Here is a 23,642-nt window from a genome sequence, read left to right on the forward strand (position 1 = left end):
TTTGTTAATGAATTTAAATTTTAGTTTAAGAAGTGCCAATCATTTCAAGGTAGTTATCAAACTTTGCCATTATTAGGATTTTACATTACCAAACATGTTTACACAAATGTGCGTTGGAAAAAAATTCACCAAAACAATACCGTATGATTATAATTCATATAGCACTTTTTATCTTTGGAGTGCTTTGCAAACATTAACTAATTAAATTGCACAGGTCCCCTGTGTGTTCAAATATTATAATTATCCGCAGGTTAGTGACTTGCTCAAGGCCATGCAGCAAAGCAGAGGATGAACTCCGATGAGGAACGTGTGCCTTCTAGTGCCATGCTTAACCCACTACAGTGTGTTGCTCCAGAGGACAGTGAAGCTCGAGTCATTAGTGGTTAGATATGTGAAATGCATTTTATTGATAGGGAGGCAGGCGTTGTGTAATTGCTTGAAGAGCATGACACCGAAGAATGAATTACAAATAGCATTATGCATTACTGTTACCCAGTTAGCAGTTTGTACACCTATTTGGCAGCTGTTTCCCCAGTGATTCGTTATTCAGCATTTTCTGTTTTTTCTTTCTAAATCAGCACAGAAAGCAGAGGCAGAGCTGTGTGCATTAAGAAATTCAGAGCTGTAGCAAATACTCATCAGTGCGGATTAGATAGCAGAACACTGCCAGAAAAAGCCACAATAAAACTACCTCAGTGAACTGCTACCTTGAGTTGCTGATAAGAAAAAGAAAGAGCATTGTCCTCTGCTGTCACTTGAGCCAAAATTACTTCTTTTTTCATTATCTAGATCAGATAAGTTTTTATCTTTCCTTTTCCATAAGGCAGTTCCTGTGATTTTGTGACAGACAAACATGCAGCACAATTAAATCTTAATAGCAGTGCTTATACTGATTTATGGAAAAATGTTTCCTGAGTGTTCAGATCAATGCATGCAAAACCACAAAATAAGTTGTGTAGGTCACAGGTATGAAAACTGCATGCAAAGGAGGACACTGTTAAGAGGGGAACACTGTTTACCAAGGCATAATTGAGTAAACGTGTGAATACAGGGATCTTTAAAAAAAAAACAACAAAAAATCACATTTTTCTGCCATTTTCCTTTTTCCTGCACAATGGGAAAAGATTGTGCTAGGTTTTCCCCTTTATTAGCTCAATCCTCTTTCACTAGTAGTGACTCCACTGCAACCTCATTTCTCACAGCAAGTTTTTTTTAGGCTGGAGATAAAGAGGAGTGAAAGGAAGCTCCTGGGTGATGGATATGGAAGAGTTTTTTGTGCTGAGCTCGTGTGCCAAGGAGGTGTCGTTCTCCATGTGTATGTGACTGAGGACATGAGTGTTACTATTTTGGATGCATCAAGAAAAGGATAATTGGAGCTTAAAGCCACTACACGTATGAAGTTACTCTAGCCAGAATGAAAGGAATTGAAGGCTGAAACAAGGAGTAAAGCAATGCAACGGCTGAGATAATAGCATCTAATCCTGAGGTGTGTCAGAATTAATGATAGTCACAGGTTTCAGAGTCAAGCCGAGCACCTTCACCCTTATAACCATGACAAACAAAAGATGTGTCAAGAATGAAGTTTTGGGTCATGTTTTTATTTTTTGACCCTTCTGGGATATACTGAGTTGCTACAGGATACAGCGGTGCAAGGAAATATGAAAACTGAGGCAGGCAGAAAATAAGGAAGAAACTGAGGTGGATCAGAGAAGGCAGCAGAAGGCCAAACCACTCTTGCGTAGCATGTATCACTAAGCTCAGGCAGTATGGAGCAGGCTGGCAGGCACCGAGGTCAGAGGCTGCCCTAAAAAGTACTCATCCTAAGGCCTGACTATAGTATCTGCTGCTTGTGGAAATCTCCAGCATTGCAAACAAAGCCTGAAAAATGAAATAACCTGGAAATGAACAGAATCTGCCAGCAGGCACGAAAAGAAAAACTTGCATTTATATATTCATTCAAAGTCTGCAGGAGTCTCAATCTTGTCAAAATATCTCCCTCAATTATTTGCATTAAAAATATGATATTTAGCGTAGGGCTGGGATACTGCATGCTAAATCAGGGACACACAGTGCTGTCAGATAGACAGATAGCTTCACATAGAAGTCACCCTGGTGTTTCTCATAAGAACTGATGGCCATTGCTGTCTCTGTGATCAGTTGCTTATCAGGGCCAAACAGTCAAACCATTTATAAATAAGTTCAGAGGAGTCACTGGAATAAGGACTGAAATCTCAGTCATAAAAGTTTCAAAAGCAGAGTAACAGGATAATGCTGTATAGTAAATTATTTGCTGAAAATTATTTACTCAGCTGAACAGGTTGATTCCCTTTGCACACAATATTTCCACTTCCAAACTACTTACTGTCCATATCACCACATAATTTCTGAGATTCTTAGCCATTACTGAGGCATAGTCAAAATAAAATGTGTTTTTCCTCTTGCTTGAGAGGAACTACCAAATATATGCAGTTCTGTAACAGGTAGATCCTTGTCAATATACTGCATGGCACAGAGGTACCGCTGTCCCTGTATGCTTGCAGCATGCGTGAAATACTGCAGGTACGGGCACTTGAGATGAGATGCAGATTGCTTACTTTGGGGGGGTCTGGTGGAGGCATTGTGAGGTTATAAAATAGATGATTCCGTCCAGCAGTGTTTCAGAGTACCTACACAAGTCATCAACAATCCCATAATATAGTCAACACAAAGTTAAACGCTGAAGTGAAATGGGCAGGGCAACCAGCTTCCTAGAGCTGGCTCCACTTACCTGCTGGGTACTTGGCTGTGAGTCATCTCTGCTCTCTTTGGAGCTTGGGCTTCTGACCTGTAGTTGTGCATTAAAATACAGTTTGCGAAAAAACCCAAGCAAAACCGGCTTATGTTCCCAGCTTCCCATTGTGGAAAATAAGAGATCAAAGACTTTGTTCTGAGTTTACCCTATTTCTACCTGGTTTAAAACCCAGATCATGCTGTCCTCTTCCTACTAGCCTTGACTCTGTTTAAAAATGTGATGGCCAGCAGCAGCAGTGGTGCAGCCACCCACGTCTGGCATAAAAACCTAGTGGTTAGAGCACTCACTCAGGAAGCCAGATAGATACCTAATTTGCCAATTGTGGAACGCAAGGCTAGGATGCAAAAGACATCCAGGAGTGGTCCTACAACGTCTTTTTCCTCTTCTTTTTCCTCCTACACTTATATTTTGGATTGGGAAGTGACTATTACAGATCCCTTTTATGCTAAATCCATGTTGTCAGGTGCATTTTAGTCATTTTCATAGCACAGATAAGGTTCAAGCCCCAGAGGCAAGAGTTGGGCATTTCTCCCTACAGTTTTTGGATCAGAGCGGAGGCTGGGTGAGAGGCCACAGCCATTTGGCTTTCAGGCCAAACAGGGAAGAACATAGTAAGTTTTAGGTAGGTGTCTATGCAGTTGGTTGGGGGATGTCTGGGTGTCTTTCGCTTCAGTGCCTGGATACTGTAGGCTCTAATCAGAGTTTTAGTTGTCTGCTAAATTTCCCACTGACAAAAATTCAGCATGCAAAAATACTTATCATCCTCACCAACTGTATTTTTGCTTGCCCTATGGCTTTGCTGCTAAAAAGGGACCTTTATGAAAAGAAGTGTACAAAATTTAGAGTCATGATTTCTGGGTAATGTATTGCTGTTCTTACCAGCTTTAGGAATAAATATTTTTCCAATAAGACACAGAGATGATTATAAATTAATTGACATGCGAGAGAATGGTCAATGTTATGTTTTCCAGTTGCCGTGTTTCCAGTGCATGTTGATTTCCGTTGAGGGCTAATGGGGTAGGGGAGATTTTGTCCCAGTGCCCTTTGATTAACTACTGACTCAACTGTGAAATAAAATTTGTACCTAGTGATACGATGGGACAGACACCCGGGGTATGTTTCTGAAGAAGGAAGCAACTCTACACGGAGACTGGAAAAAGAGGGTGGAAAAAAACAGTGTCAGGCTATGATAGAGCTAATAACTTAGACTCTGCTGTGAAAATTCTTTACATCATTTTGTCATCTTGATAGCAGATTTCTGTCATTAACAGAAATTTAACATTTAACAAATGTCAAAAGCAAGCAAGCAGTAAAGAAGACAAATACTGTACACTTGAAGCAAGGGAATGTGAGAGGTTCAAAAGATGCAGTGCAAAGTCTTGGGAAAAATATATTATTTGTAGGTTTCCAAGGGCCAATGGAAAGTGCAATTATATAAATCAAGACAAGTTGCTTTGAAAATGTCCTTTTCACGTTCAACAATTATTATGCCAACCTGGCCATTTTAATTGAGCATTAAGAAGGATCCAAAATGTTTCCAGTGCAAATGCATTCAACTGCTAGTGTGCCTAGAACATTTTTATGATTCATGTTATTATTCTAATATTTTTGCTAGATTCTTGGGCGTTGGCCTCAGACTAATTTCATGGTACATTTGAAGTCTAAACCACAGAGAGAAGGACTGAAGGGGGTTATTCATGGACTTGGCTTTCTACAAAGTTTTTCTTTTTTTTTTTTTTTTTTTTTAACGTGGTGGACCTGTTTCCAAAAGCCAGCTGTATGATACTTCTTGTTTGAGCACATGCAGTAGATCAGAATTTGTCAGTGAAAAGGAGCATTCCATGTAGTCCAAATCCCAGCATAGGAGTTTATACAGTTGTGTCATATATTTGTGTTGTTCAGTACTCTAAATAATACTCTAGAAGATTATCTGTTTTCCCTGGAGTCTCAGTTTTAAGTAAAAAGTGTTAAAGGCTAGGTTTTTCAGTGATGTGTTGGGAATAATACTACTTAAGCAGCAGAATTCTGGGAGTGGTCGTTTACTCTAGCCTCTATTTCTTCTTCGTGCAATGTCTGCCTGCTCTAGATACTTGTTAATGTTTTCTTCTTGGTCACTGATTATTTTTTAATAAGAAAATAATGATTCACCATGACCCAGAATTACTGGTAAGTGACACCTGGGCCTTCAAGCTTTGACTCTGTTCCCATGCAAATTAATGGCAGAGCTCCTAATGACTTGCTTAGCATTAGTTAGGACCTCTATAGAGCAATTTCAGTTTAAGAAGTTTTAGGCGAATGGGAAAATCCTAAAGTCCCTTCCACACTGAGGCTATGTGCTTACTTAGCAGTAAGTGTTCCTCAAGCTTGTCTAAGTCCCCTGCAATTGTTTGGGGTAACTTAAAATTCCTAATTGTCTGTGTTCAATTTCCAGAGAGAGCATGTGGGGCTGTGCCAGGTCAGCTGTTAACCCTTTACGTTTTTTCAACTCCAGGTATGAAGCATTTTATTGTGTATTATATAATGTTCTGTTTTATTGACAAAGTCTAGTAGCAGTGCTTTTCAGCTTTCTTTCCCTCTTTATGTCATGGCTGGGGAATACGCGGGGCTGGGCAAGGTCCAAAGTTGATTTTTGGTATTGCTTTTTCTGTTTGGAGGCTGGGAGGGTAGTGGTGTGCATCATGGGAAAGCTGCAAATTTTTTTTCCAAATCCCAATGACTAACATACGAGAATAGAAAAAAAAAATCCTGTCTAATGTTTGATAATGCACTTAAAAATGTCCAAAATAGTCTACTGAAACTCAGTAATACATCCTTTTACACAAAGTTAATGTGAATCAACATAGCTTATGGTATAATGGGTCATTGCCAGTTACCATGAAATAATTGATAAGCAAAGCTATAAAATGTAGGAAGAGGTATTTGCAAATGTCTCCTTGCTTTTTTTTTTTTTCAAGGAGGCCAAAATTTTCAAACCTTACTGTATAATGCACATAGTATATGCCCTGCTTTAGAGTGCAGAGTTTATATGCAAGTCCAGTGGGAGGTGGACTGGGAGGTTTCAGCGAGTGTTGTGATGCTGTAAGGTGCCTCAGGTTCACCTCACTTGCCAAGTAGAAATGATGTCATGTGACAGAAGGGAGGTACCAACACTGATAGGATTCCTGGTTTTGTTGGATTTGTTGCTGTGGTTTTATTGGGTTTTAAAATAGAGTGCGATGAAAAGTCCACTCTCAGTGTGCTTGCTTGCTTGTTTGTCCTCCCCGCTTATTTTGTTTGTTTTGTGGGCCCCCAAAAATATTCCTTTGGAGTAGTGTTCATCGTGTGACAAGTGTAAACCCATCAACTCACTGCTTTATTTGCTTTAGTAATCCATAGGCCTTCTGTCTATAGAGTACAGGAAAAACAACTTCACACATTCAGTACAAGCAACTAAGTTGCAGAATAAATCTAATTCTTCACATTTATAAGTAGATCCAAGCTTCATAATAAAATTAAGAAGACGGCATATTTAAGAGTAATTACACTTTCAAATTGCTAATGAGTAGTCAAATACAGAAACCATTCCTCAAATCTAGTCCTATCTCCAATTTGCAGTTAATTGCATTACAACTAATGTATTTATATTAAAAATTTGCAGGATCTTATTAATCAAACATTTTCAAAGCAGCAGCAACAGCAGTAGCAACTTCTCTGTTAAAGCTCGTACTAAGCTTTTAAAGTTTCCTTGGGTACAAATATGTAACATTATTAACAGAATTTGAGAATTTTATGCATTGAGAAGATATGTTTGTTTTAAAAAAATCATTAGGATTTTCTTTGATCTGGTTGAAATTATTGGTGCAACTTCAGAAATTATTCTGAAGAGCAAAATGTTTTGTTTATAAAATAAATTTATATGTTAGAGACAGTTTTGGATACAGGCTCCTTTAGTCAAAATTAGCAATAATAACTGATATAATCACCAATTATATTTGCTTCTATTCTACAGGAAGCATTTTCATGCCAGAGGCTTATGTTGTCAATTTTTTGCTAATTTTTTTATGTTGTCAATATTTTGCCCAAAAAATTGCTCATGAATTTATACGTAGATTTTACACATTCCATAACAATGAGTATGAGATCCTACTAATGAGGCCCCCTGAATAACATGCATAGTTAGATGTAGATGAAGATGGCATAAGTCATTTCATGTACCACTTCTAAACCATTGAATGTTTATTGTCTCTGACTGGAGTGAGATGAGACTGAAATGTAATATTTTGGTGAGCCAAATAGCTGCTAATAAAACCAGAAACTTGGAAGAGAGATACAGTGTCATCTGTGTCTTCTTAAAATAAAGGACCAAATTGTTCAAGAAAGTCACATCTGTCAAACCTTGTTTAGGCCATGTGGACCTATCTGTAGAGTGAAAGGTGTAAATGAGACCAATGAGATGAATATTTAAGTCAGTATATCATTGGAAAATATGAATTCTTATGGCGCACTTAAAACTGCTCACACTGCTAGGAGTGTATGTTACAGCTGCTCTTGCTTCTTCGAGTACAGAGCTATTGCAGTTTAGGAACAGTAACTGCTTGTCGGAAGTGAATTTGGTACAATTAAATACAGCTACATGAGTGTATATATTTCATTTGAATGAAATTTCACGCATGCCCAGTTTTGGTTGGGGTTTTTTTTCAGTTTTGTATAACTAACGTTATCTTTTTCCACTAAATTACAAGAAAGTTATTCTTCCATAAAATTACACTCAAACTTTATGGTATTCTAGTTATGAAAGTACAGAAATATTCTTAGATATTTGATTTTCTTTGTGGTGGGGGAACAGAATGGATCACAAAGTCTTGAAGAAACATTTTTTGTAGGCTTCTTTCCCCTTTTTTTATTGGGCTCATGAAATCTATTAAATGCTGTAAGTTTTACTCAAAACCAATCCCACACAAGTGTTCTGCATCTTCTGACGTCTGTGGATGGCCACAGGCTGCGACTGTTGCTCCAGTTCATATGTGTCTGTTCTTTTCCTGTAAAATGTTGAGCATTTTGCCTATACTGCCTCCTCTGATCCAGGAGTGCCCCGATCCACCATTTCACTGGTGACAAAGTGATACTATGTGTGAGTTTCACATGTTAGCGGGCTCAATGTGCCTCTTTGTCCTTGGTGTCTCGCAAACGGTACTGCTTTTGCTCTTGTATAATTTACCCCTGTACTTCTTTTTAACACCTCGTTCCACAGGCTCAGCCAGATGGGAGATGTTTGGCAGCTGGAGGACCCAGATGCCAAATTCTGGAATATAGCCTTCCTGCGTTGGCATGTGGGTTCATGGCTGGCTTCTTGGCTTGCACCTCTGCTAGCTTCTTGGCTAGCTGTCTAGCTGGCAGCTGTAGCGCTGCCTCTGGGGCTACGTTAGGGTCAAGCTGCTATTGAGTTGGATGACTCTCCTGATCTGAATTACCCTGCCGGACACCATTTTCACCTTAGTTTGCTTTGACTCTCCACTATTCAAAGACGGATGTTTGCACTGTTCTGTTTTATTCCTGCCATTTGTAAGACTAACTGGAAGCAGTAGTTCTCATTTGTCACCAGTTCAAAAAGGAAATAAGCATTGCAGAGCACACTATTTCACTTGTTAGGATTCCCATTCAGTTAGTAGGAATGTAAGGCCCAAGTTTGTACTTGCAATTCATCTCCGGAACCAAATTGTAACTACAGAGCATGGTCTTTAAAAAAATATATTTCTTATGTCTAAACTTTGATTGCTTTCAACCATGAGTTGAGCCTCTGTCAAACAGAAAAAAAAAACCCAAAACACATTTGGGGAGACAATCTGGATCATTTTAAAAGAAAAAGGATAAAGAATACTGATGATGGTAATAAATAGGATGTTACTGGTAATAATTAAGAGCACTGCCAGAAAAAAATGCTTGATCTTCTCTTTGCCTGATTTGGAATGTCCTCATTACATACTTTAGTTTTACCTAAGGTTTTTTGTTGTTGGGTTTGGGTTTTTTGTTTTGTTTTTTTTTTCCATAAATGAGGTAATGAAAAATTAATGCATCTAGGATAGCCAAAGCATTTGAAGTAATTCCCTAATCTACATCTTTTCCTCCATGCAGCTCAGTGCATACTTTTGATGGGAAAAACTGCAAAATCAGGAGGTCACTGAGACTGCTGATACTTAAAGTACAGATTACTCATACCTGCTATGAAATTTTCATTCCCTCAGCTGTAGTGAGAGTATGTTGTGCTCCACTGGATGCAGTGGTATCTCTATTACACATTCACAAAACTTTTTTAACGCTTGAGCAAACAGCACTTGTGCCAGACTTGGACACAAACTTCTACCTGTATTTTAAGGTTAAGCTTTGCAGGGTGATCCGACCTCTGAGGAACAGCACCTGAACTCCCCATTATAATCACTGGAGAGAGTTACATGTCTCAGAAGCAAGCAAAAAGGAGACTCTACCCATCTAGTTTATGTGTTTGTCTAGTTTACTCTGCTGACTGCCTAGGAAACATAAGTGCTTCCATAGAAATACAGTCCAGTTACATTAGGTAAGTTGTTATGGATCATATAGGGAACCAGTAGGAACTAAAAGCATCTGTTTCACTCAGAGGTAGTCTGCATAGCCCTTTCTGGATGATAATGGAGGGATGATTCTTTTGATAAACAAGCTGGCAGCAGCAACAGCAATATTCCCACCTTTTGCAGGACAGCTTCGTTAAATAGCTTGTCAACAAAGTGGGAGACAACTGATGCACAAGCATCACAGAGGTGTTACAGTCATTAGGATCCTTGGCACGGGTCTAATTAGATGAGATACTTGGGGAGCAGCGGAATCTCTAATCTCCCTTCTTGCTGAATATGGGCCATTGTATAGACAGGAGCACTGAAGTCATGGGATGGGAAGGAGAGTGGGTAAGAAAAGTCTGAATCCTACCTGAGCATGGACAGGACTGTGACTGCAGGCTCCATTCCCTGGAGCAACGTTAGGCCAGAAACAGCCATGGATACTGAAATAAAGCTTTCTCCATTCCCCTCTTGGAGCTGAGTGTCCAGATTTCTAGTATGGAGCCAGGATCCCCGTTCTTTGCCCAGCCTTTTAGCCTAGTGGTTCTTGCATTATTCCTGGTTGCAGAGTAGCCTCGCTTCCATGGGCAATCATGCAGAAAACCCCGAGTCCTTATAGCCAGGTTATTCCTGGGATGATGGAGATGCTGAATCAACCTACAACCAAAGTCTCTCCTTCCCTGAGTGAATTACTACAAGGCTACAATACAACACCTTGTCAGTGCCACCACCATCAAAACTCTGCCTGTCTTTTGGGGCTTCTTCACAAAACAGGCTAAGTTCAGGACGTTGCCCTGCCTGTAGGTGGAAAATGGGCATCTGCCAGAATGAGCACGTGTGAACATGTGCCGTGTGGTTGGTAACTGAAGAAGCTCCAACTTAACAGTGAAGGACCTCATGAGTTTAGGGACATGCTGGGTAGGGCTGTTCACGGGACAGTGGGTGGGAATGTGGTCATTGGACCTAGAGAGGCTTTTGGGTGCCTGCCTCCCAAATCAGGGTTTCAGTATGCCAGTTTCTGCACTTTACCATGTATTTCACTTTCCAACCTATATTTTCTCTTTTCAAATGAGCAAGCTTTCAGTGCTTTTTAATGTAGTAGAATTAAAGTTATTATTCCATTATCTAGAGTATTCTTTTTCCCTATTTACCTATTTCTGCCCCTTTGCCTATCAAAGGATGGGTCTTGCTGTCCTTAATTTTTACATCTCAGCTACAATTTCTGCCCCTTTAAAGAGATTCTTGTCACTTTCTGTATCCCAGTGGCTTTGAAAATCATGTATAAGGTAGAGCAAATTCTCTTCTTTTTTTTTTATTTAAAGCCACTATGATTGTTGTCCCTTATGCATTCTTTTCAAACAGAGAAACAATGTGTGCTGTTAAAAAAGGAAAATAAACAACTGCAAAAATGTTTTTCCCTTCCCTTGCAACTCCAGTACATTCTGTAACCCAGTTACTGTAATTGTTTTTAAACTTTTTTAAACATGCATACTGTCAAGAGGTTGCAGTAAAACAAGTGTAAGTATTTCTCATAAGGCAAATGTGACCTCAAGGGATGAAAAAAGATGGCAGAGCAAACAGAAAATCCCATGTTTTGTTTATCAACATCTTTTTTTGCCTAATGGCAGATACTTGGAGAGACAATCTGTTTACTTCAATGAAAGACTAGCTTAGAGTTTGCTGATTCCCAAGGAAAAAGAAGGCATAGTTTCCAACTTGCAAGCTATTCAGTGTGTGTGATGAGCTGAAGTCATTTGTGGATTTGTATGTTGCATTTTGACGTGATTAAATGTTTTAAGTCTATTGATTTCATGCTGGGGATTAATGATGCTGAATGAAAGAGCATCAAAGAATAAAACGTGTTTACATGCCCAATTAGAATACCTTAAAAAAAGAGCCAGAGTACCTGTTATTGGATAGGAATGAGATAAGAGCATAGGACCAATCATGCATTCTGCATCGAAAGGAAAATGAATTAACTTCTTTAGGCATAGAAAGAAGAAAAATGAAGATTTGATAAGGATTGACTGTACCTTTCTGAATGCTTAACACTTGCGTTTGACTCGTTATTTTGGAAGGGGGATTTAAAGAGGTTTCATTACCAGTTACCACAGATCTGTTTTACTGAATCAATCAAAGCATGATGCTTAGCTGCATGGGACTAATGAGATGATCTTTAAACTGGAGAACTTGTTGGTAACGGCATGTTAATAAAGGACAAGACCCAAAGATACTCAGTGCAACTGTGGATATGAGATACAGTAAAGATGGTGTTTGGTGCTTTGAATTTGCATAATACTTGTAGGTCTGTTTGCCTTAGCATATTAACTCAAAAACATATCGTTATCTTAAAATGTTCATAGTGCTAATTGGTTTGTATCTGTTCCCTGCAAATGTTCCTAATGGCTGTCTAGATTCATGGGTCATATCTGGATTTGCAGTTAGGTGTCACGTTCTGTTTACCAAGATAATAGTAGATGAAGATGGAAAAGACCTATTTGCTCGTTAAATCCATCCTGTTGAAAGCACGATATAGGCTCTTCCAATAGTATTAAACTATTAGTACCCCGATGTTAGCCAAAATGCCAGAGACGTAATTTATTTAGGCTGTATCTGTGGAGAAGGATGCTTTAATGATCAAGTTAGCATGTGAAATACTTGATGCACATGAAATACTTCCTACTGAGCTAGGGAGAAGTTTAAACGTGCAGTCTAATACAGCTGAGTAAATATCTGACGAGACCAGCTTGTGCACATATTCATTTTTTCTCTACTGATGCTTTGATCTGGATTAGCATATGTGAGATGAATTCAGCAGTCTGATAGAAGCTACAATTCGTTTGTCTCAGAAGGGGTTGAATGATTATTCTGGGTTTAGGGCAGCGGGGGAGGGGGGTGGTTGACAATGTGAGGTTATTTTTTTCCCCTGCTTCCACTGCTTAATACAAGACCTGAAGCCCTTGGTTACAGAACAAAGTGTCTGAGCAGTAATCGAGCTTGTGCAAACCCAAGAGAAGAGTAATGACTGTTCCTCGCAAGCTTCCTGCTTCGGTGCAGGTGCAGGAATCAGGAAGGCCTGAATAATTCATAAGGTGCAAATTATCCCCAGCTTGCTCCCACTGCTCAAATTCTGCTTCTGCTTACCTACCTAGTTGCTATAAAGAACAGGAATTAAGGAAGCTTAGGAAACTGGGGAGGGCAAGGCAGAAAGTGTTACAGTTTAAAGGCCAGAGTCACAGAGACTGCTGAATACTGGGTGTGTTTGAAGGCTCGGTGCTTACTGAGGATTGGCCTGTGCATTGATTATTCATGAAGTGTTTTCTCTGGAAGAAGTAAGCTCTTGGGAACTCATTCCATTGCTCTCGGAGAAGGGAAAAACTTCCTTTTAAGAATTAGGTTTTTCCCGCTTTTGTTGTTATTGTTTCTAAAAATTATTGGTTAAAAAAAACCCTCTTAAAAGCTCATTTAAAGCCTACTTAGCAGTTTGGAGAGCATGCATTTATTGTGTCACCAGACTCAAGGGTCCAGAGAAATTTCACAAGAAATTTCAGATGTTAGGATGCTTGCTGCTTTGAGTAAACGTGGATTCCAAGATCTTGTATTACACTAGTTACAACTGGAAATGCAATGTGTAATTAGCTTCTATTTTTATCATTTAAAAAGCAGCAGTCCTCTCATTTAAATACTGTTAGTGATGGTTAACTTTTCTGTTGGGTTACTTAGTTGCTTTTCTGCCCAGAAGAACAAAATGAGAGGTGAGCGGTGCTTAATCCTTCTGCTGCATGACATTGCAGCTCACCCAAATATCAAGTAAAAGGTTTTCCTGAGCACTGCTGTTATGGGAGAGCGTAATTCCTAACACAGATCTCTGAACAGTTTGTGTGTCACCATGCAGTACAGAGAGGAGCCGGTCGGAAAAAGGCAGATTGTTTCTGTCCCATACCTGAATATCCCTTTGACATCTCTCATGTGGGAGACGGAAACATCCGACATCTCCAGCAGGAGCAGGAACAAGTTCTCCCTGGTGACAAGTGTTTGTACGGAGAAAAACTCTCCTAACGTTTTTGCTGTGCTGAATATGAAAAGGGAGGAACAGCAGGAAGAAAAGGTTCTTTTTAGTGGTTTGGGGTTTTTTAGGGGGAGTTGGGGGGGGGTGGTGTTTGACGTATACTCCTTCTTTCTCCGTTCCCTTCCACCCCACCCCCTCTTGGCTGCCGCGTGCAGCAGCTAGGTCACGTTGCCATCATCTGTTTTTGTATTTCCCTCATTTGGGTGGCTGGAATAGGAGCTGGCTCTCATTTCTAGCTGATTCTGTCATTTCCGCTAGGCCCCAGCTTGGGCGAGCGCCAAGACCAACAGGTGATCCTTGTAGCTGCAAAACAGCAGGAAGGAGGCTGTGCATGTAGGAGACAGTGCACCAGAGGGGCTGCCTGGCCCGGCTCCATCTTTCTGTATAATTAACGCCCCCCTCCCCAACCCCCCATACTGAGCAGAAAATCTGTGCAGAACAGCTCAGCTGCAGCAGCCATCACAGGGAAAAATGTTAATGAACAGTCCTGGAAGAATGTCAGCTGTGTGAGCACAGAGGTGCGCTCCGTCGTAGAGAGAAACCGTGGTCGGTCCTTTATAGGAACAGGGGCAAAATTGTATTAGCTGCTGAAAAGTAATACATACTCTGTCAACCATTGCAGGAAAATAAGCATTTCAATAAATTTTGGTGTTATGCTCATGAGCTTTCTGGTTTGTATAGGATCTAGTTTGGAATGAGGTGATAATGCAGTTAAGCTTTTCTCTACAAGAAGTAGCTTGTGAAGTCACGTGGAAATTATTTGGGCAGAGAGTTAGGTCTGGTCAGGAAAGGCCATCTCCAGCTGTAGAGCTGGGGGCAGCCAGCGCAGGAGCTGTGAAGGCTCTGCAATCTCTGGGCATTTCCAGCACAGAGGCATGGCTGTGTGGGGCTTTGCAGGGATAATTTTTAGAACACATGAAAAACTTCCAGGAATCCTCAAGACAGCCTCAAAGAATTATTTTTTTCAGAGGAAACTCCTAAAGGATTTTTTTTTTTTTCTAAATGAAAACAAAGTTATATTTAGGAGATGACAGTGGCTTAACAAAGCCAGTTTTAAAACGTATCTCCAAGGCTTAGGTTAACCCCTTGGCATATACTATAATGTGAGATAATGTGTCCCTGGAAACCCTAACTGCATGTTTGTATTTGTGAGGCAGGCTGATGTTTTAAGATAGACACTTGGTAGCCTTAATCCCCTGCAAAACAGATGATATCTCAAATTCTTTCTGCTCAGTATACGTGGAAGTCAAATTGCTTCTCCTACCTGTGGAGTCAGTGCTAGTGGTTTGAAAGCTGAAGGTTGTGTATGGAAAAGGTATAAATTTTCTGTATGCGCTTCTGTAAGGAGCTGGGCTGTCTCTCAATGCACCACAGCACATCTCCGCAGCAAGGGTAGGCTGCCGGGAGAAATGAACTGGGAAACCTCGATCAGCTCCGCCGGTGAAAATGAGCTATTGCAGCAGATCTGCACAACAGCAAGTATTTGCCCTGCCTGACCGTTCCCGCTATACGCAAACCAGAAACACAAACAGTAATGATAGTAAACTCCGTCATGAAACATCAACATATTTAGTAATGCTTCTAGGAGCTAGCTGTCTGCAATCCTTTTGACTAAGCCAGCCATCGTTTCTCTGTGCATTGTTCTGCAGTTTGTCAGCCTTCTGAAGGGAGAGGAAGCGCCCTAGCAGGAACACATTGCATCTCAGGGGTATGTCATGTATGTGGAAACTTACAGTGATCCAAGACTTGAACTGCAGCAGACTGTTGTGAATACACGCTTTACTTCCCTTGGACATGTCACTCCATGCTAAATGGGGCACTGATGGACACTATCATCTCAATTTTTTTTTCCCTTGTGGCCCTTCCTTTCTCAGTGCTGATGCTTTTGCCCTCTTCCAAAACCTTTGGTATATGAGGCTATTAGCAGGGACTGAGGTGTTCCATCAAAACATTCTGAATTTTTCTCTCCTCTGTATCTTGTGACATCATCCTAATCCCTACATTTGAAGTGAGTCCTCGACAAACCTGAATAGTCCCCCTGGCAGGCTCTGCTGTCCCTCTTGCTTTCCTTTGGGTTAAGGGGCTAGTGGGAATGGTTTCTTTCTCAGATGCTCACCACTGTCTCCAGTGACATCTATAAACCCCACCACCACCACCCCAGGCATGGCAGGATGAAGGGGAAGCTTTTATCTGTAGGGTGGTCAGAGTGAGCCCAGTGACTCCATTTCATCAGGAGGCAGCAATACCAGTTGGGGAGGCTGGAAAGCAAGCAGGAATACTTCCTGCCTGCATTGGCTCAGTGCAGCACAGTCTGGGCAAAAACCCTGCGAAGCGTACTGCAGGAGGGAGAAAAGCATCCTTGGGCGGCCCCCGGAAAGTCAAGTTTTCCAGTGCATTTGGCAGGCAGCCTGGAGCAGATCCATTCCTTATGCCAGCCCTGCAGAGCACTACCCCTCGCGGCTCTCCCTCCCGCTGCAGCACATACCTTACTATTATTAATAGTCCGGAGGCGCCAACAGCGTGCTTTGTTCTGGATGGTATGTGGTTGTCCAGAGAGCAGGGAACTGTGTGGCAATAGTTTTTATACTGGTAGATGGATTTGGTAACAAGTGCTCTTGTTTTTCCTGGTCTTTTGTGTTTTAATGCACCTTCCTCTCTTCTTCCTCCCACCCTGGGCTGTCCCCAGTGCACTTGGCAGGTGAAGGATGCTGTAATCCCTGTGGCAGAGGAGAGGGAACTGCTGTCAAGACACAGAGGTGCGTGGGAGCAGCAGGCTCACACGGCACCATAGCACTTCGGTGGGAGTAGATCAGCTACACCAAGTGGGCTGCACAGTTCCCTGAACATTGAGCCCTAAAAATCAAATGAAGAGTGAGCATGAGAAACAAATCAGTTGTAAGTTCTTCTAACTTGTGCTGCTAGTGTGCAGAGTCCCACGGTGCGGTTTGTTGGTGCATTATGTAGTGTGTAGGGAAGCGAGCTGCCCCTGTGCATCTGGCATGGTGTGTCTTGGCCCAAAGTCACAGACTTTATCATGCCGTCACTGTGAAATCAGTGAAAGCTTCAAAATCTGTGGCTGCTGTTTGTTGAACCATAAATCCTTAATAGTCATATTTACTTTGGAACTGACAAAACTTTCAAATGTATCTGCTTTCAGGCTGCAAAACCTAAGCAAAAAAAGATGCGGATTAGCATGTGAGCAGACGGCATTTTTGGAATAAACAGTGGATTTGGAAAGCGTGCTCTCAACTCAGTGTGGAATAAGAAGAATAGGCAGCATGCACTGAACCTCATGTCCCCCAGATTAGTAACTGTTTAATGTTATTCCTGTAACCCATATACTTCCTCTTGTTACACCACCGCCTCCTGTTTTTCCACCCAGTGTAGTTCTACTGTTTCACCGAGTATTAGCTCACTGTGGCACATAGTTTGTCTTTTTAACTACTCTGAGAAGTACCTAGTGCTCTTTTGGGTGCCACAGAAGTAATAATAATAATAATAATAATAATAATACTTTGCCAGGTGTACTGCGTCAAGTTGTTCTTGCATTGTTTGTTGCACAGACACAAAGTAAGGGTGACTGCTGAATGCTGATAACTCAGCTGTAAGGTAAACCTCTAACACAGGAGGGGAAATAGCCTAGTTTATTTATGAATACACTGAGAAACAATGTCTGCCTTCCAGTATACCCGTGCTTTTTTAGGATAGCGCATTTTACTTGGATGCAGCATCACCAAAGGTCAATAATAATCAAGGCTAAATTACTTACAACGCGAAGGTAATGAAATGCTCTCATTACACCGGTCATCATTTTGATTGTTAATTCAATGTTGTTTAACTTTTCACTGGTTTCTCTGTTACGAATGTGGCAGTGAGACAGTCAGGCTGAGCCATCTGCTGCTGGTGCTTGAAAGGTACAAAAAGACACCACAAATAAAATTGATTGACTGCAGTTGACCGTATTAGGAGAGACCTTACTTGAACTAGCAGTAACTGGAGGGAAGTGTAAACTGGCTTTAATTCTCTAGCAGACCTCTGAATATTAAGGATGTACACAGCAGTTGGAAGAATGCATTCAGAGTCTGGTCATGTTCGAGATCACATCCCCTCGGCTTTCTTGTTGTCGCTGTGGTTGTTTGCAGCCAAGGGGAATTCTCTAGCTTTTGGACTTAATGTTAGATATGTAATTGGGTGGAGAATTAATGTAAACTTAAAATAATTCAGTTTCACAGTCATTATACTCCTTAGCTTTAAATTATTTAGCTTTGTGTCTCCAGTATCTCCCAAAAGCCCTGCCATTACCGATCGTCTGACTCTCTTTATTAGCTTATATTTTTCACTAAAAGCAAGGCCTCATGTACAGTATAATTATCCAGCAGTGCCGATTAACTGCATAATTCTCTTTTCTGTAAAACTGCTGTGTAAATTACTTTTCATTTCACAAAAATGACTCGTCAGGCAATTTTGTGGAGGGTTTTTTGTTGGTTTTGGGGTTTTTACGTTCCCCCTTCCCAGCCACCCTCTCCATCACTCTGTCATGGTAATATCGTTAAATACTGTTGTGTATGATCTTGGTGCAAGCACTAAGCCCTACAATGATTTCAGTGGAGAAAATTAAAGTGGTTTCCATGGTATTGTTGCTTCTACCACCAGACCTGATGAGCAAAAGTTGCTAAGATATCCTGCTCTTAGAGTAGGGATGTTTTTAGAGAAAATTGTCTTAATAGCAAGATCAAGGAGACTCATTCAGTTGAGCTAGCTGTTGAAATCTCCACCACTTCTCAACCTTTCAGACTGTCCATTGCTGCTTCCAGTATGTTTCAGTCACCTCGGCAGCCAACACGTCCTGTTCTTTTTTTGCTGTTGTCCCTTCCCCATTTGCCTTCGCAATCGCTCCTCACCCTTCCTCCAGCCTCTCACACCAAGACTGAGAAGCCCACCCAACACCTTCCCATGCCCTTAGATACTTCTTCATGTTCCCTACACCTGCTGACTGAGCTAGATGACACTGAGAAGATGGCATGTACTTACGTGACTATAAAGTACTCTTGAATAGGAAATGGTACAGTACTTACCAGCTTGTCATCTGGATTCAGCCTGAACAAAACAATGGACAGTGCACAGCAAAGAGCCCTGCCTTGTTGGACTGGTGGATAGCCTGGATGTTGCAAATTGAACCTTTTGCTTTCTGATGAGCATGATTCCCTGGGTCTGCCATTTTTAAAGCTGTCATTTGTTGCACGTGTCGTGTATTTGTAAACACCCCAAGCAATGTGGAGTTTTGGAGGTCATCCTATTCCTGCTGGCATAAGAACCAGCCTACCTACTCCTCTGATACAGGAGTCCTTCACTAAAGCTGGCATTTGGTTTCAAAAGGGCACGTTTCCCTAGTGTGTGTATAGAAATAACTGACCAAAGTCTAAAATCCTTCCTACTGAGTCAGTCCGAGCAGACCCAGTAACGTGGCTAGAGTTTACCAAAAGAACAGAAAAACGAGGTTGGTATCGAGTGGTTCTTCCTCTGTAATACCCATGTCCCCTCCCTCTATCCATCTTCTGCTTTATAGCTTAAAGAAATCAGTAGTTTATGCACCTTTAGCCTCTGAGACTACTTCTTGACCTTAATGTTTTAATATCCATATATGGCCCTGTCCTTTGTGAACTCGTCTAATCCTCCTTTGAGCCCATTTATTCTCTTGGCCTCTGCAGTATGCAGTGGCAATGAGTTCCAAGTATGTGTTGCATGAAAAGAAGAAGTTCTTCCCTCTGTTCAGTTTAAGCCTCCAGTTCTTAGAAAAAATAGTGAATAATCACTTCCTATCATTACATTCTTGGCCGTGCAGAGCTCTACTATCTCCCCTCGCTTATCTCACAAATTTGGCATTCGCAGTGTAACACGGTTGTGGGCCAGCTGTCAAAGATGTGGCTGAAATAATTTTCACAGGGAGAGTTTTCACTCTCTGCTCTCTTCTTGAGACCAAATTAATCCTAGATCTGCCATTGTTGAAATCTGTTACTAAGAATAGGATAAATTAAAGAAACATGCTTCCCATGAACTATTCTGTCACTCTTTACATTCAGAACATCACTACAAATCATTTCTTGTGGTACAAATAGTTGCAAAGCGTAAAACTACTGAAATGCCAGTCATTTAGCTGCTCTCACCATTTGCTTCTAATGAGTCGGTAGCTTGTTCAGCCCTCTGTTTTTTAAGTATGACAAAATGATGCTTGTTGCTGTTCTGCTGCTTGAGCTATTGGCATATCCCTGTACAGCTCCTCATTTCTGCAATGCCAGGAAGAATTAGGCTTACTGTACCAATTGTTCTAATTATTTCCAAATTTCTTTCTCTAGCTTGTATTTCTGGAGCTAATTTGCTGTCTTTTTACACTGTTTTATGGAGGGGTTTTTTTGTTTAATCCCATGCACCTGCGCTTCTAGACTGTATGTCCTTTCGCTAATGTTCTGTGTGCTGCTGTGAGTTACAGCAATGAGCAGATGGAGTCAGACGAATAAGTATCTTTTATGATTAAAAAAAGTTGATGTAATGTGTCTAAAAATGCAAATATATATTTTGCATTATATATTTTCACAGTTTTATACTTTAACCACTTGTGTTAAAAATGGTCCTGATAAAGTTATTTTCCTGGTTCTTCTAGTCTCAGTGACCTTAACAACCAGTATTTTTGTTGACACATGGCTTGGCAAATAAAGGCTGAAATAGTAAATGGACTATCCTCTTTGATATGTTTCATAACTGTTTTCCATCAGACATTTGCAATACTGTTTTTAAATGTTTAATTATACTCAAAGTCATTAGAAATCTACTACGTATGTCTGACTTTGAAGGGAGAGAGGTAACCACTTCAATACATACCTCCCCACCCCCAATTCCACTGCAACATTGTGACTGATAATATTTTCTCCTATTAATTAGTTTTATTATCACAGCATAGAGATCACTGTCTTCAAATCTCCATAGGCCTTTGACTAGAGTGGCTGTCGATACTGAGGACAGACTTTTGTGGAACATTAGGGGACATTACTGTTCAGAGCACCATAAACCCTGTGTTTTCCCCTACTATGTTTCAGTACACCTCTGCACTGCAGAAGCGATTTGCATCAGTAATGTGTACTAAAGAGTTGCTCTACATTAGCAATCCCTTATAATTGGGAGAAAAAGACACAAACGTGTTGCTTTGCGGCAAGGATCTGCTTAATTTTAACAGAGGTAGGACTGTAAACCATGCTAAGTCATAAAGGTCACAGCTTCTGTGAAAAGTTTCTCTATTAATAGTCTATAAGTATTTTGTTTCTGCCAAGCTAGTGCTTAGAACCAAATTAGTCCCTCATTACAAGTCTGATACATGAAAGTCAAGGGTGTATCAACGTGCCCTGTGTTGCCTCCAGACACCCTCCATGGTCCCTCGCTCAGACTGTATTTTCATAAATGTACATGTATGGCACATATGAGCAGACAAATGACTAAGCAATTTGTTGGGCAATCAAACAACTTGTAAAACAAATGAGGGTTTTTTTTCTTTCCTTTTTCTCTGCTCTTAAATACATTTTGCAAACTACCACCTTTTTTTAATCAGCTGTGTGAAATGCCTTGATTTCTCAGTGTCACCTGTTGCCTTCAGTGTAACAGCTGAAGTTATTACCATGGATAAATAAATATTCAGTGTTTCTGTTGGTATGATTCCTTTCACCAGTAAAGTAGATAGGCAGAGTTCATTCTGCATTTAATGGAAAGGAGTGTACATCTCCATCCCATTTTAAAACATGTGTGTCTAAGATACATGAGGTGAAATATCCCAAGAATTGCCAGTTTCCCCCTGTCTTCCCTTTGGCCATCAAAGGAGTCTAAAACTAAGTTAGAACAGAGAAGGAGTTTTGAAGAGGACAGAACAAATCTAGAAGAGATGTAAGGTAAAAATACCATCCTGGAGAAAAAAATCCTTCTTTGAAAATTAATATGTGAGTTCTAATCCTAAATGCCATAAAACGAACACCCAGTGAAAGCCAGGAAAGGGGAGTTTGAAGGATGAGTTATCTGGAATCACATAGACCTTTGCGTTCAGTAGGTATACAGGATCGTGACTCAGGATTTCATATCTACCATATACTATCCCTATTATCCTAGATTTCTTATGCCCTGACTTTTAAGGATGCCCTAATCACCCATATTTTCTATTCAAGATAATACCTAATGTAAAAGAAAAAAAAAAGGGCAGTTAATTACTCTGTATGTCATTCCTTTGTCTGAAAAATGGTAGTAACATTGTCCATCAGCCTCACTTGGGTATTGAGAGAATACATTCATAAATCTGAACTCTGTTCAGGTATTATGTTGATTCTTATAGTAAAACCTATGAATTATAGATAAATGTGATAATAATTGAGAAGAAAGGGAAGAGGAAGGTTTACTGCTTTGTTTGCTCTCTTTGCTCTCTGTAGTAGCACGACAATGAATTGTTCATTAGTGTAGTCCTAAGGGTGAGACCACTGGTGACTTCTGATGCTCTCATAAATTGTGTTGTGCCCTCAAAATACAGTTTTTAAAGTGGCTGTGGTTCACATGTCATTTCTGAATCATAATTGTGTTAGACCCAAAAGTAAAGATTTTGATCCCAGTGGTGCAAGTGCACTCGTGCAAGCAACCCTTTTCCACCTTCAGGGAACGTCTTTAACTTCTGTGGGGTCCCACATGGGCAACAGGTTCGGCCACCTGGATCCAATTGCGGGATTTAATGTTTAGATCCAACAATTTCAGTTTTTTACCGTAAGGCACACCACAAAATACAGAACTACATATGTCAGTGTTGGGTAGTCAGGGATTTCTCCTTAAAAAGCATTGGGATAGTGTTAGCGTGGTCTTCCAAGACACTTTATGTCTGGGATGCTTCAGTTGTGATGGGACAAGGAAGTTAAGTTTTGGCATGTATGTAGGTGGAAGTCTTTGTTTGTTGACTTAGTGTTTGAGTCCTTTAGCAATGATGTGACGTGGTGATATTAGTTACTTTACCAAAAGTATCAAGGATAAGTTGATCGCATAGATGAATGGGCAAATCTAATGGGCAGAATACAGTCCCCGTTCTTAGCCATGGGTTTTGGCCACTTCTCTTGTGCAGGTACCAAAGTGCCGGTGAGTCACACTGGGGAGAGCAGTGGCTCATGTTAGCTCCCTAACCTGCTTCTCTATAGGGTTAGAGGCACCTATGGCTTGGGATGGAGAGGGAAGAAGACAAAATTGCTGCCTTTTTTAGATGCCTGTGGTTACATCATTTTACATGTATGGTAAAACCACTCTGTGAGAAATGTCATGTAATGATGTGTAATTAGTAATGGTGGTCAAGTAGAGTCTAGTAACAGGCCTGGTCTGTATTCAGACTTCTTAAAATTGTCTCATCTTGCAGTAGAGTGAGACAGAGATTAATTACAAAGTTAAACTTAGTCTTTTTTGTTTCTTACGTGTTTATATGTTTCTTATGGTACTTTATGTCAGTCTGTTAGTCTTAAATCCTTGTCTCACAGAATCCTTATTTCTCTTGTTTCTATGCTTCTCATAGAAAAGGGCATTTCCTGACTGCAGCTGGAGAAGGATGAAGATTAAGATATCTATTGGAGTTTTCTGTATTTTTATAGCTTTTATCATTCCACAAGACCATGCATATGCCTCATAGCAAGGCAGCTAGGTCTGCACTTAATTTCAGCTTCACCAGCCTTAGGATAGTTGAGGCCTCAAAATGGCATGTAGGGGACTGAACTGTGTGGAGGTTTTTATACAGAAAACACAAGTCTGTGAGTTGTGAAGACAGCACAAACATAACCCTAGTATACAATGCTGACATGTTGATGTGCTAGAGCACTGCATTAGGTACCCCTCAGCAGTAACTATTCCAAAAGACAGTTTCCTGAGTGGTCTCCAATGTCCCTGTGTGTCCTTACCAGTAGAAATAAGGCCATGATAACATGAGTATGTGGGAATCCTTAAAAAGCTGGCAGTAAATGTGAACTTAAAAGTCTACTAGCTTGGTTTTGAAAACACATTTATGTGAAACTGCAGAGGGGATTGATCCAGCTGAACTGGAATTGTTTGCCCAAATAAAATTGCTTTTGTGCTTGAGGGCTCACAGAATCAGCCTCTAATTGCAACAGTTTGCAGATGTTAAGGAATTATGCATGCATGGACTTTCAGAAATCTCTGTATAAGA

The 23,642-nt window shown here is 40.6% G+C and overlaps 1 protein-coding gene across 17 annotated transcripts in view; it reads left to right on the forward strand.

The window, feature by feature from the left end:
- KLF12 (KLF transcription factor 12) overlaps positions 1 to 23,642 on the forward strand; it is a 264,264-nt gene that overhangs the window by 195,485 nt on the left and 45,137 nt on the right. For 13 of the 17 annotated variants that reach the window (XM_054845509.1, XM_054845333.1, XM_054845161.1 and 10 more), the window contains one exon: positions 5,223 to 5,282. The exons of the other annotated variants lie outside the window; for them this stretch is intronic. In XM_054845509.1, the coding sequence (XP_054701484.1) occupies positions 5,223 to 5,282 (60 nt within the window). The remainder of the gene's footprint in view (positions 1 to 5,222; positions 5,283 to 23,642) is intronic. 17 annotated transcript variants of the gene reach the window in all.

Source organism: Grus americana, chromosome 1 (genome assembly GCF_028858705.1).
Source record: "Grus americana isolate bGruAme1 chromosome 1, bGruAme1.mat, whole genome shotgun sequence".
Lineage (NCBI taxonomy): Eukaryota > Metazoa > Chordata > Aves > Gruiformes > Gruidae > Grus > Grus americana.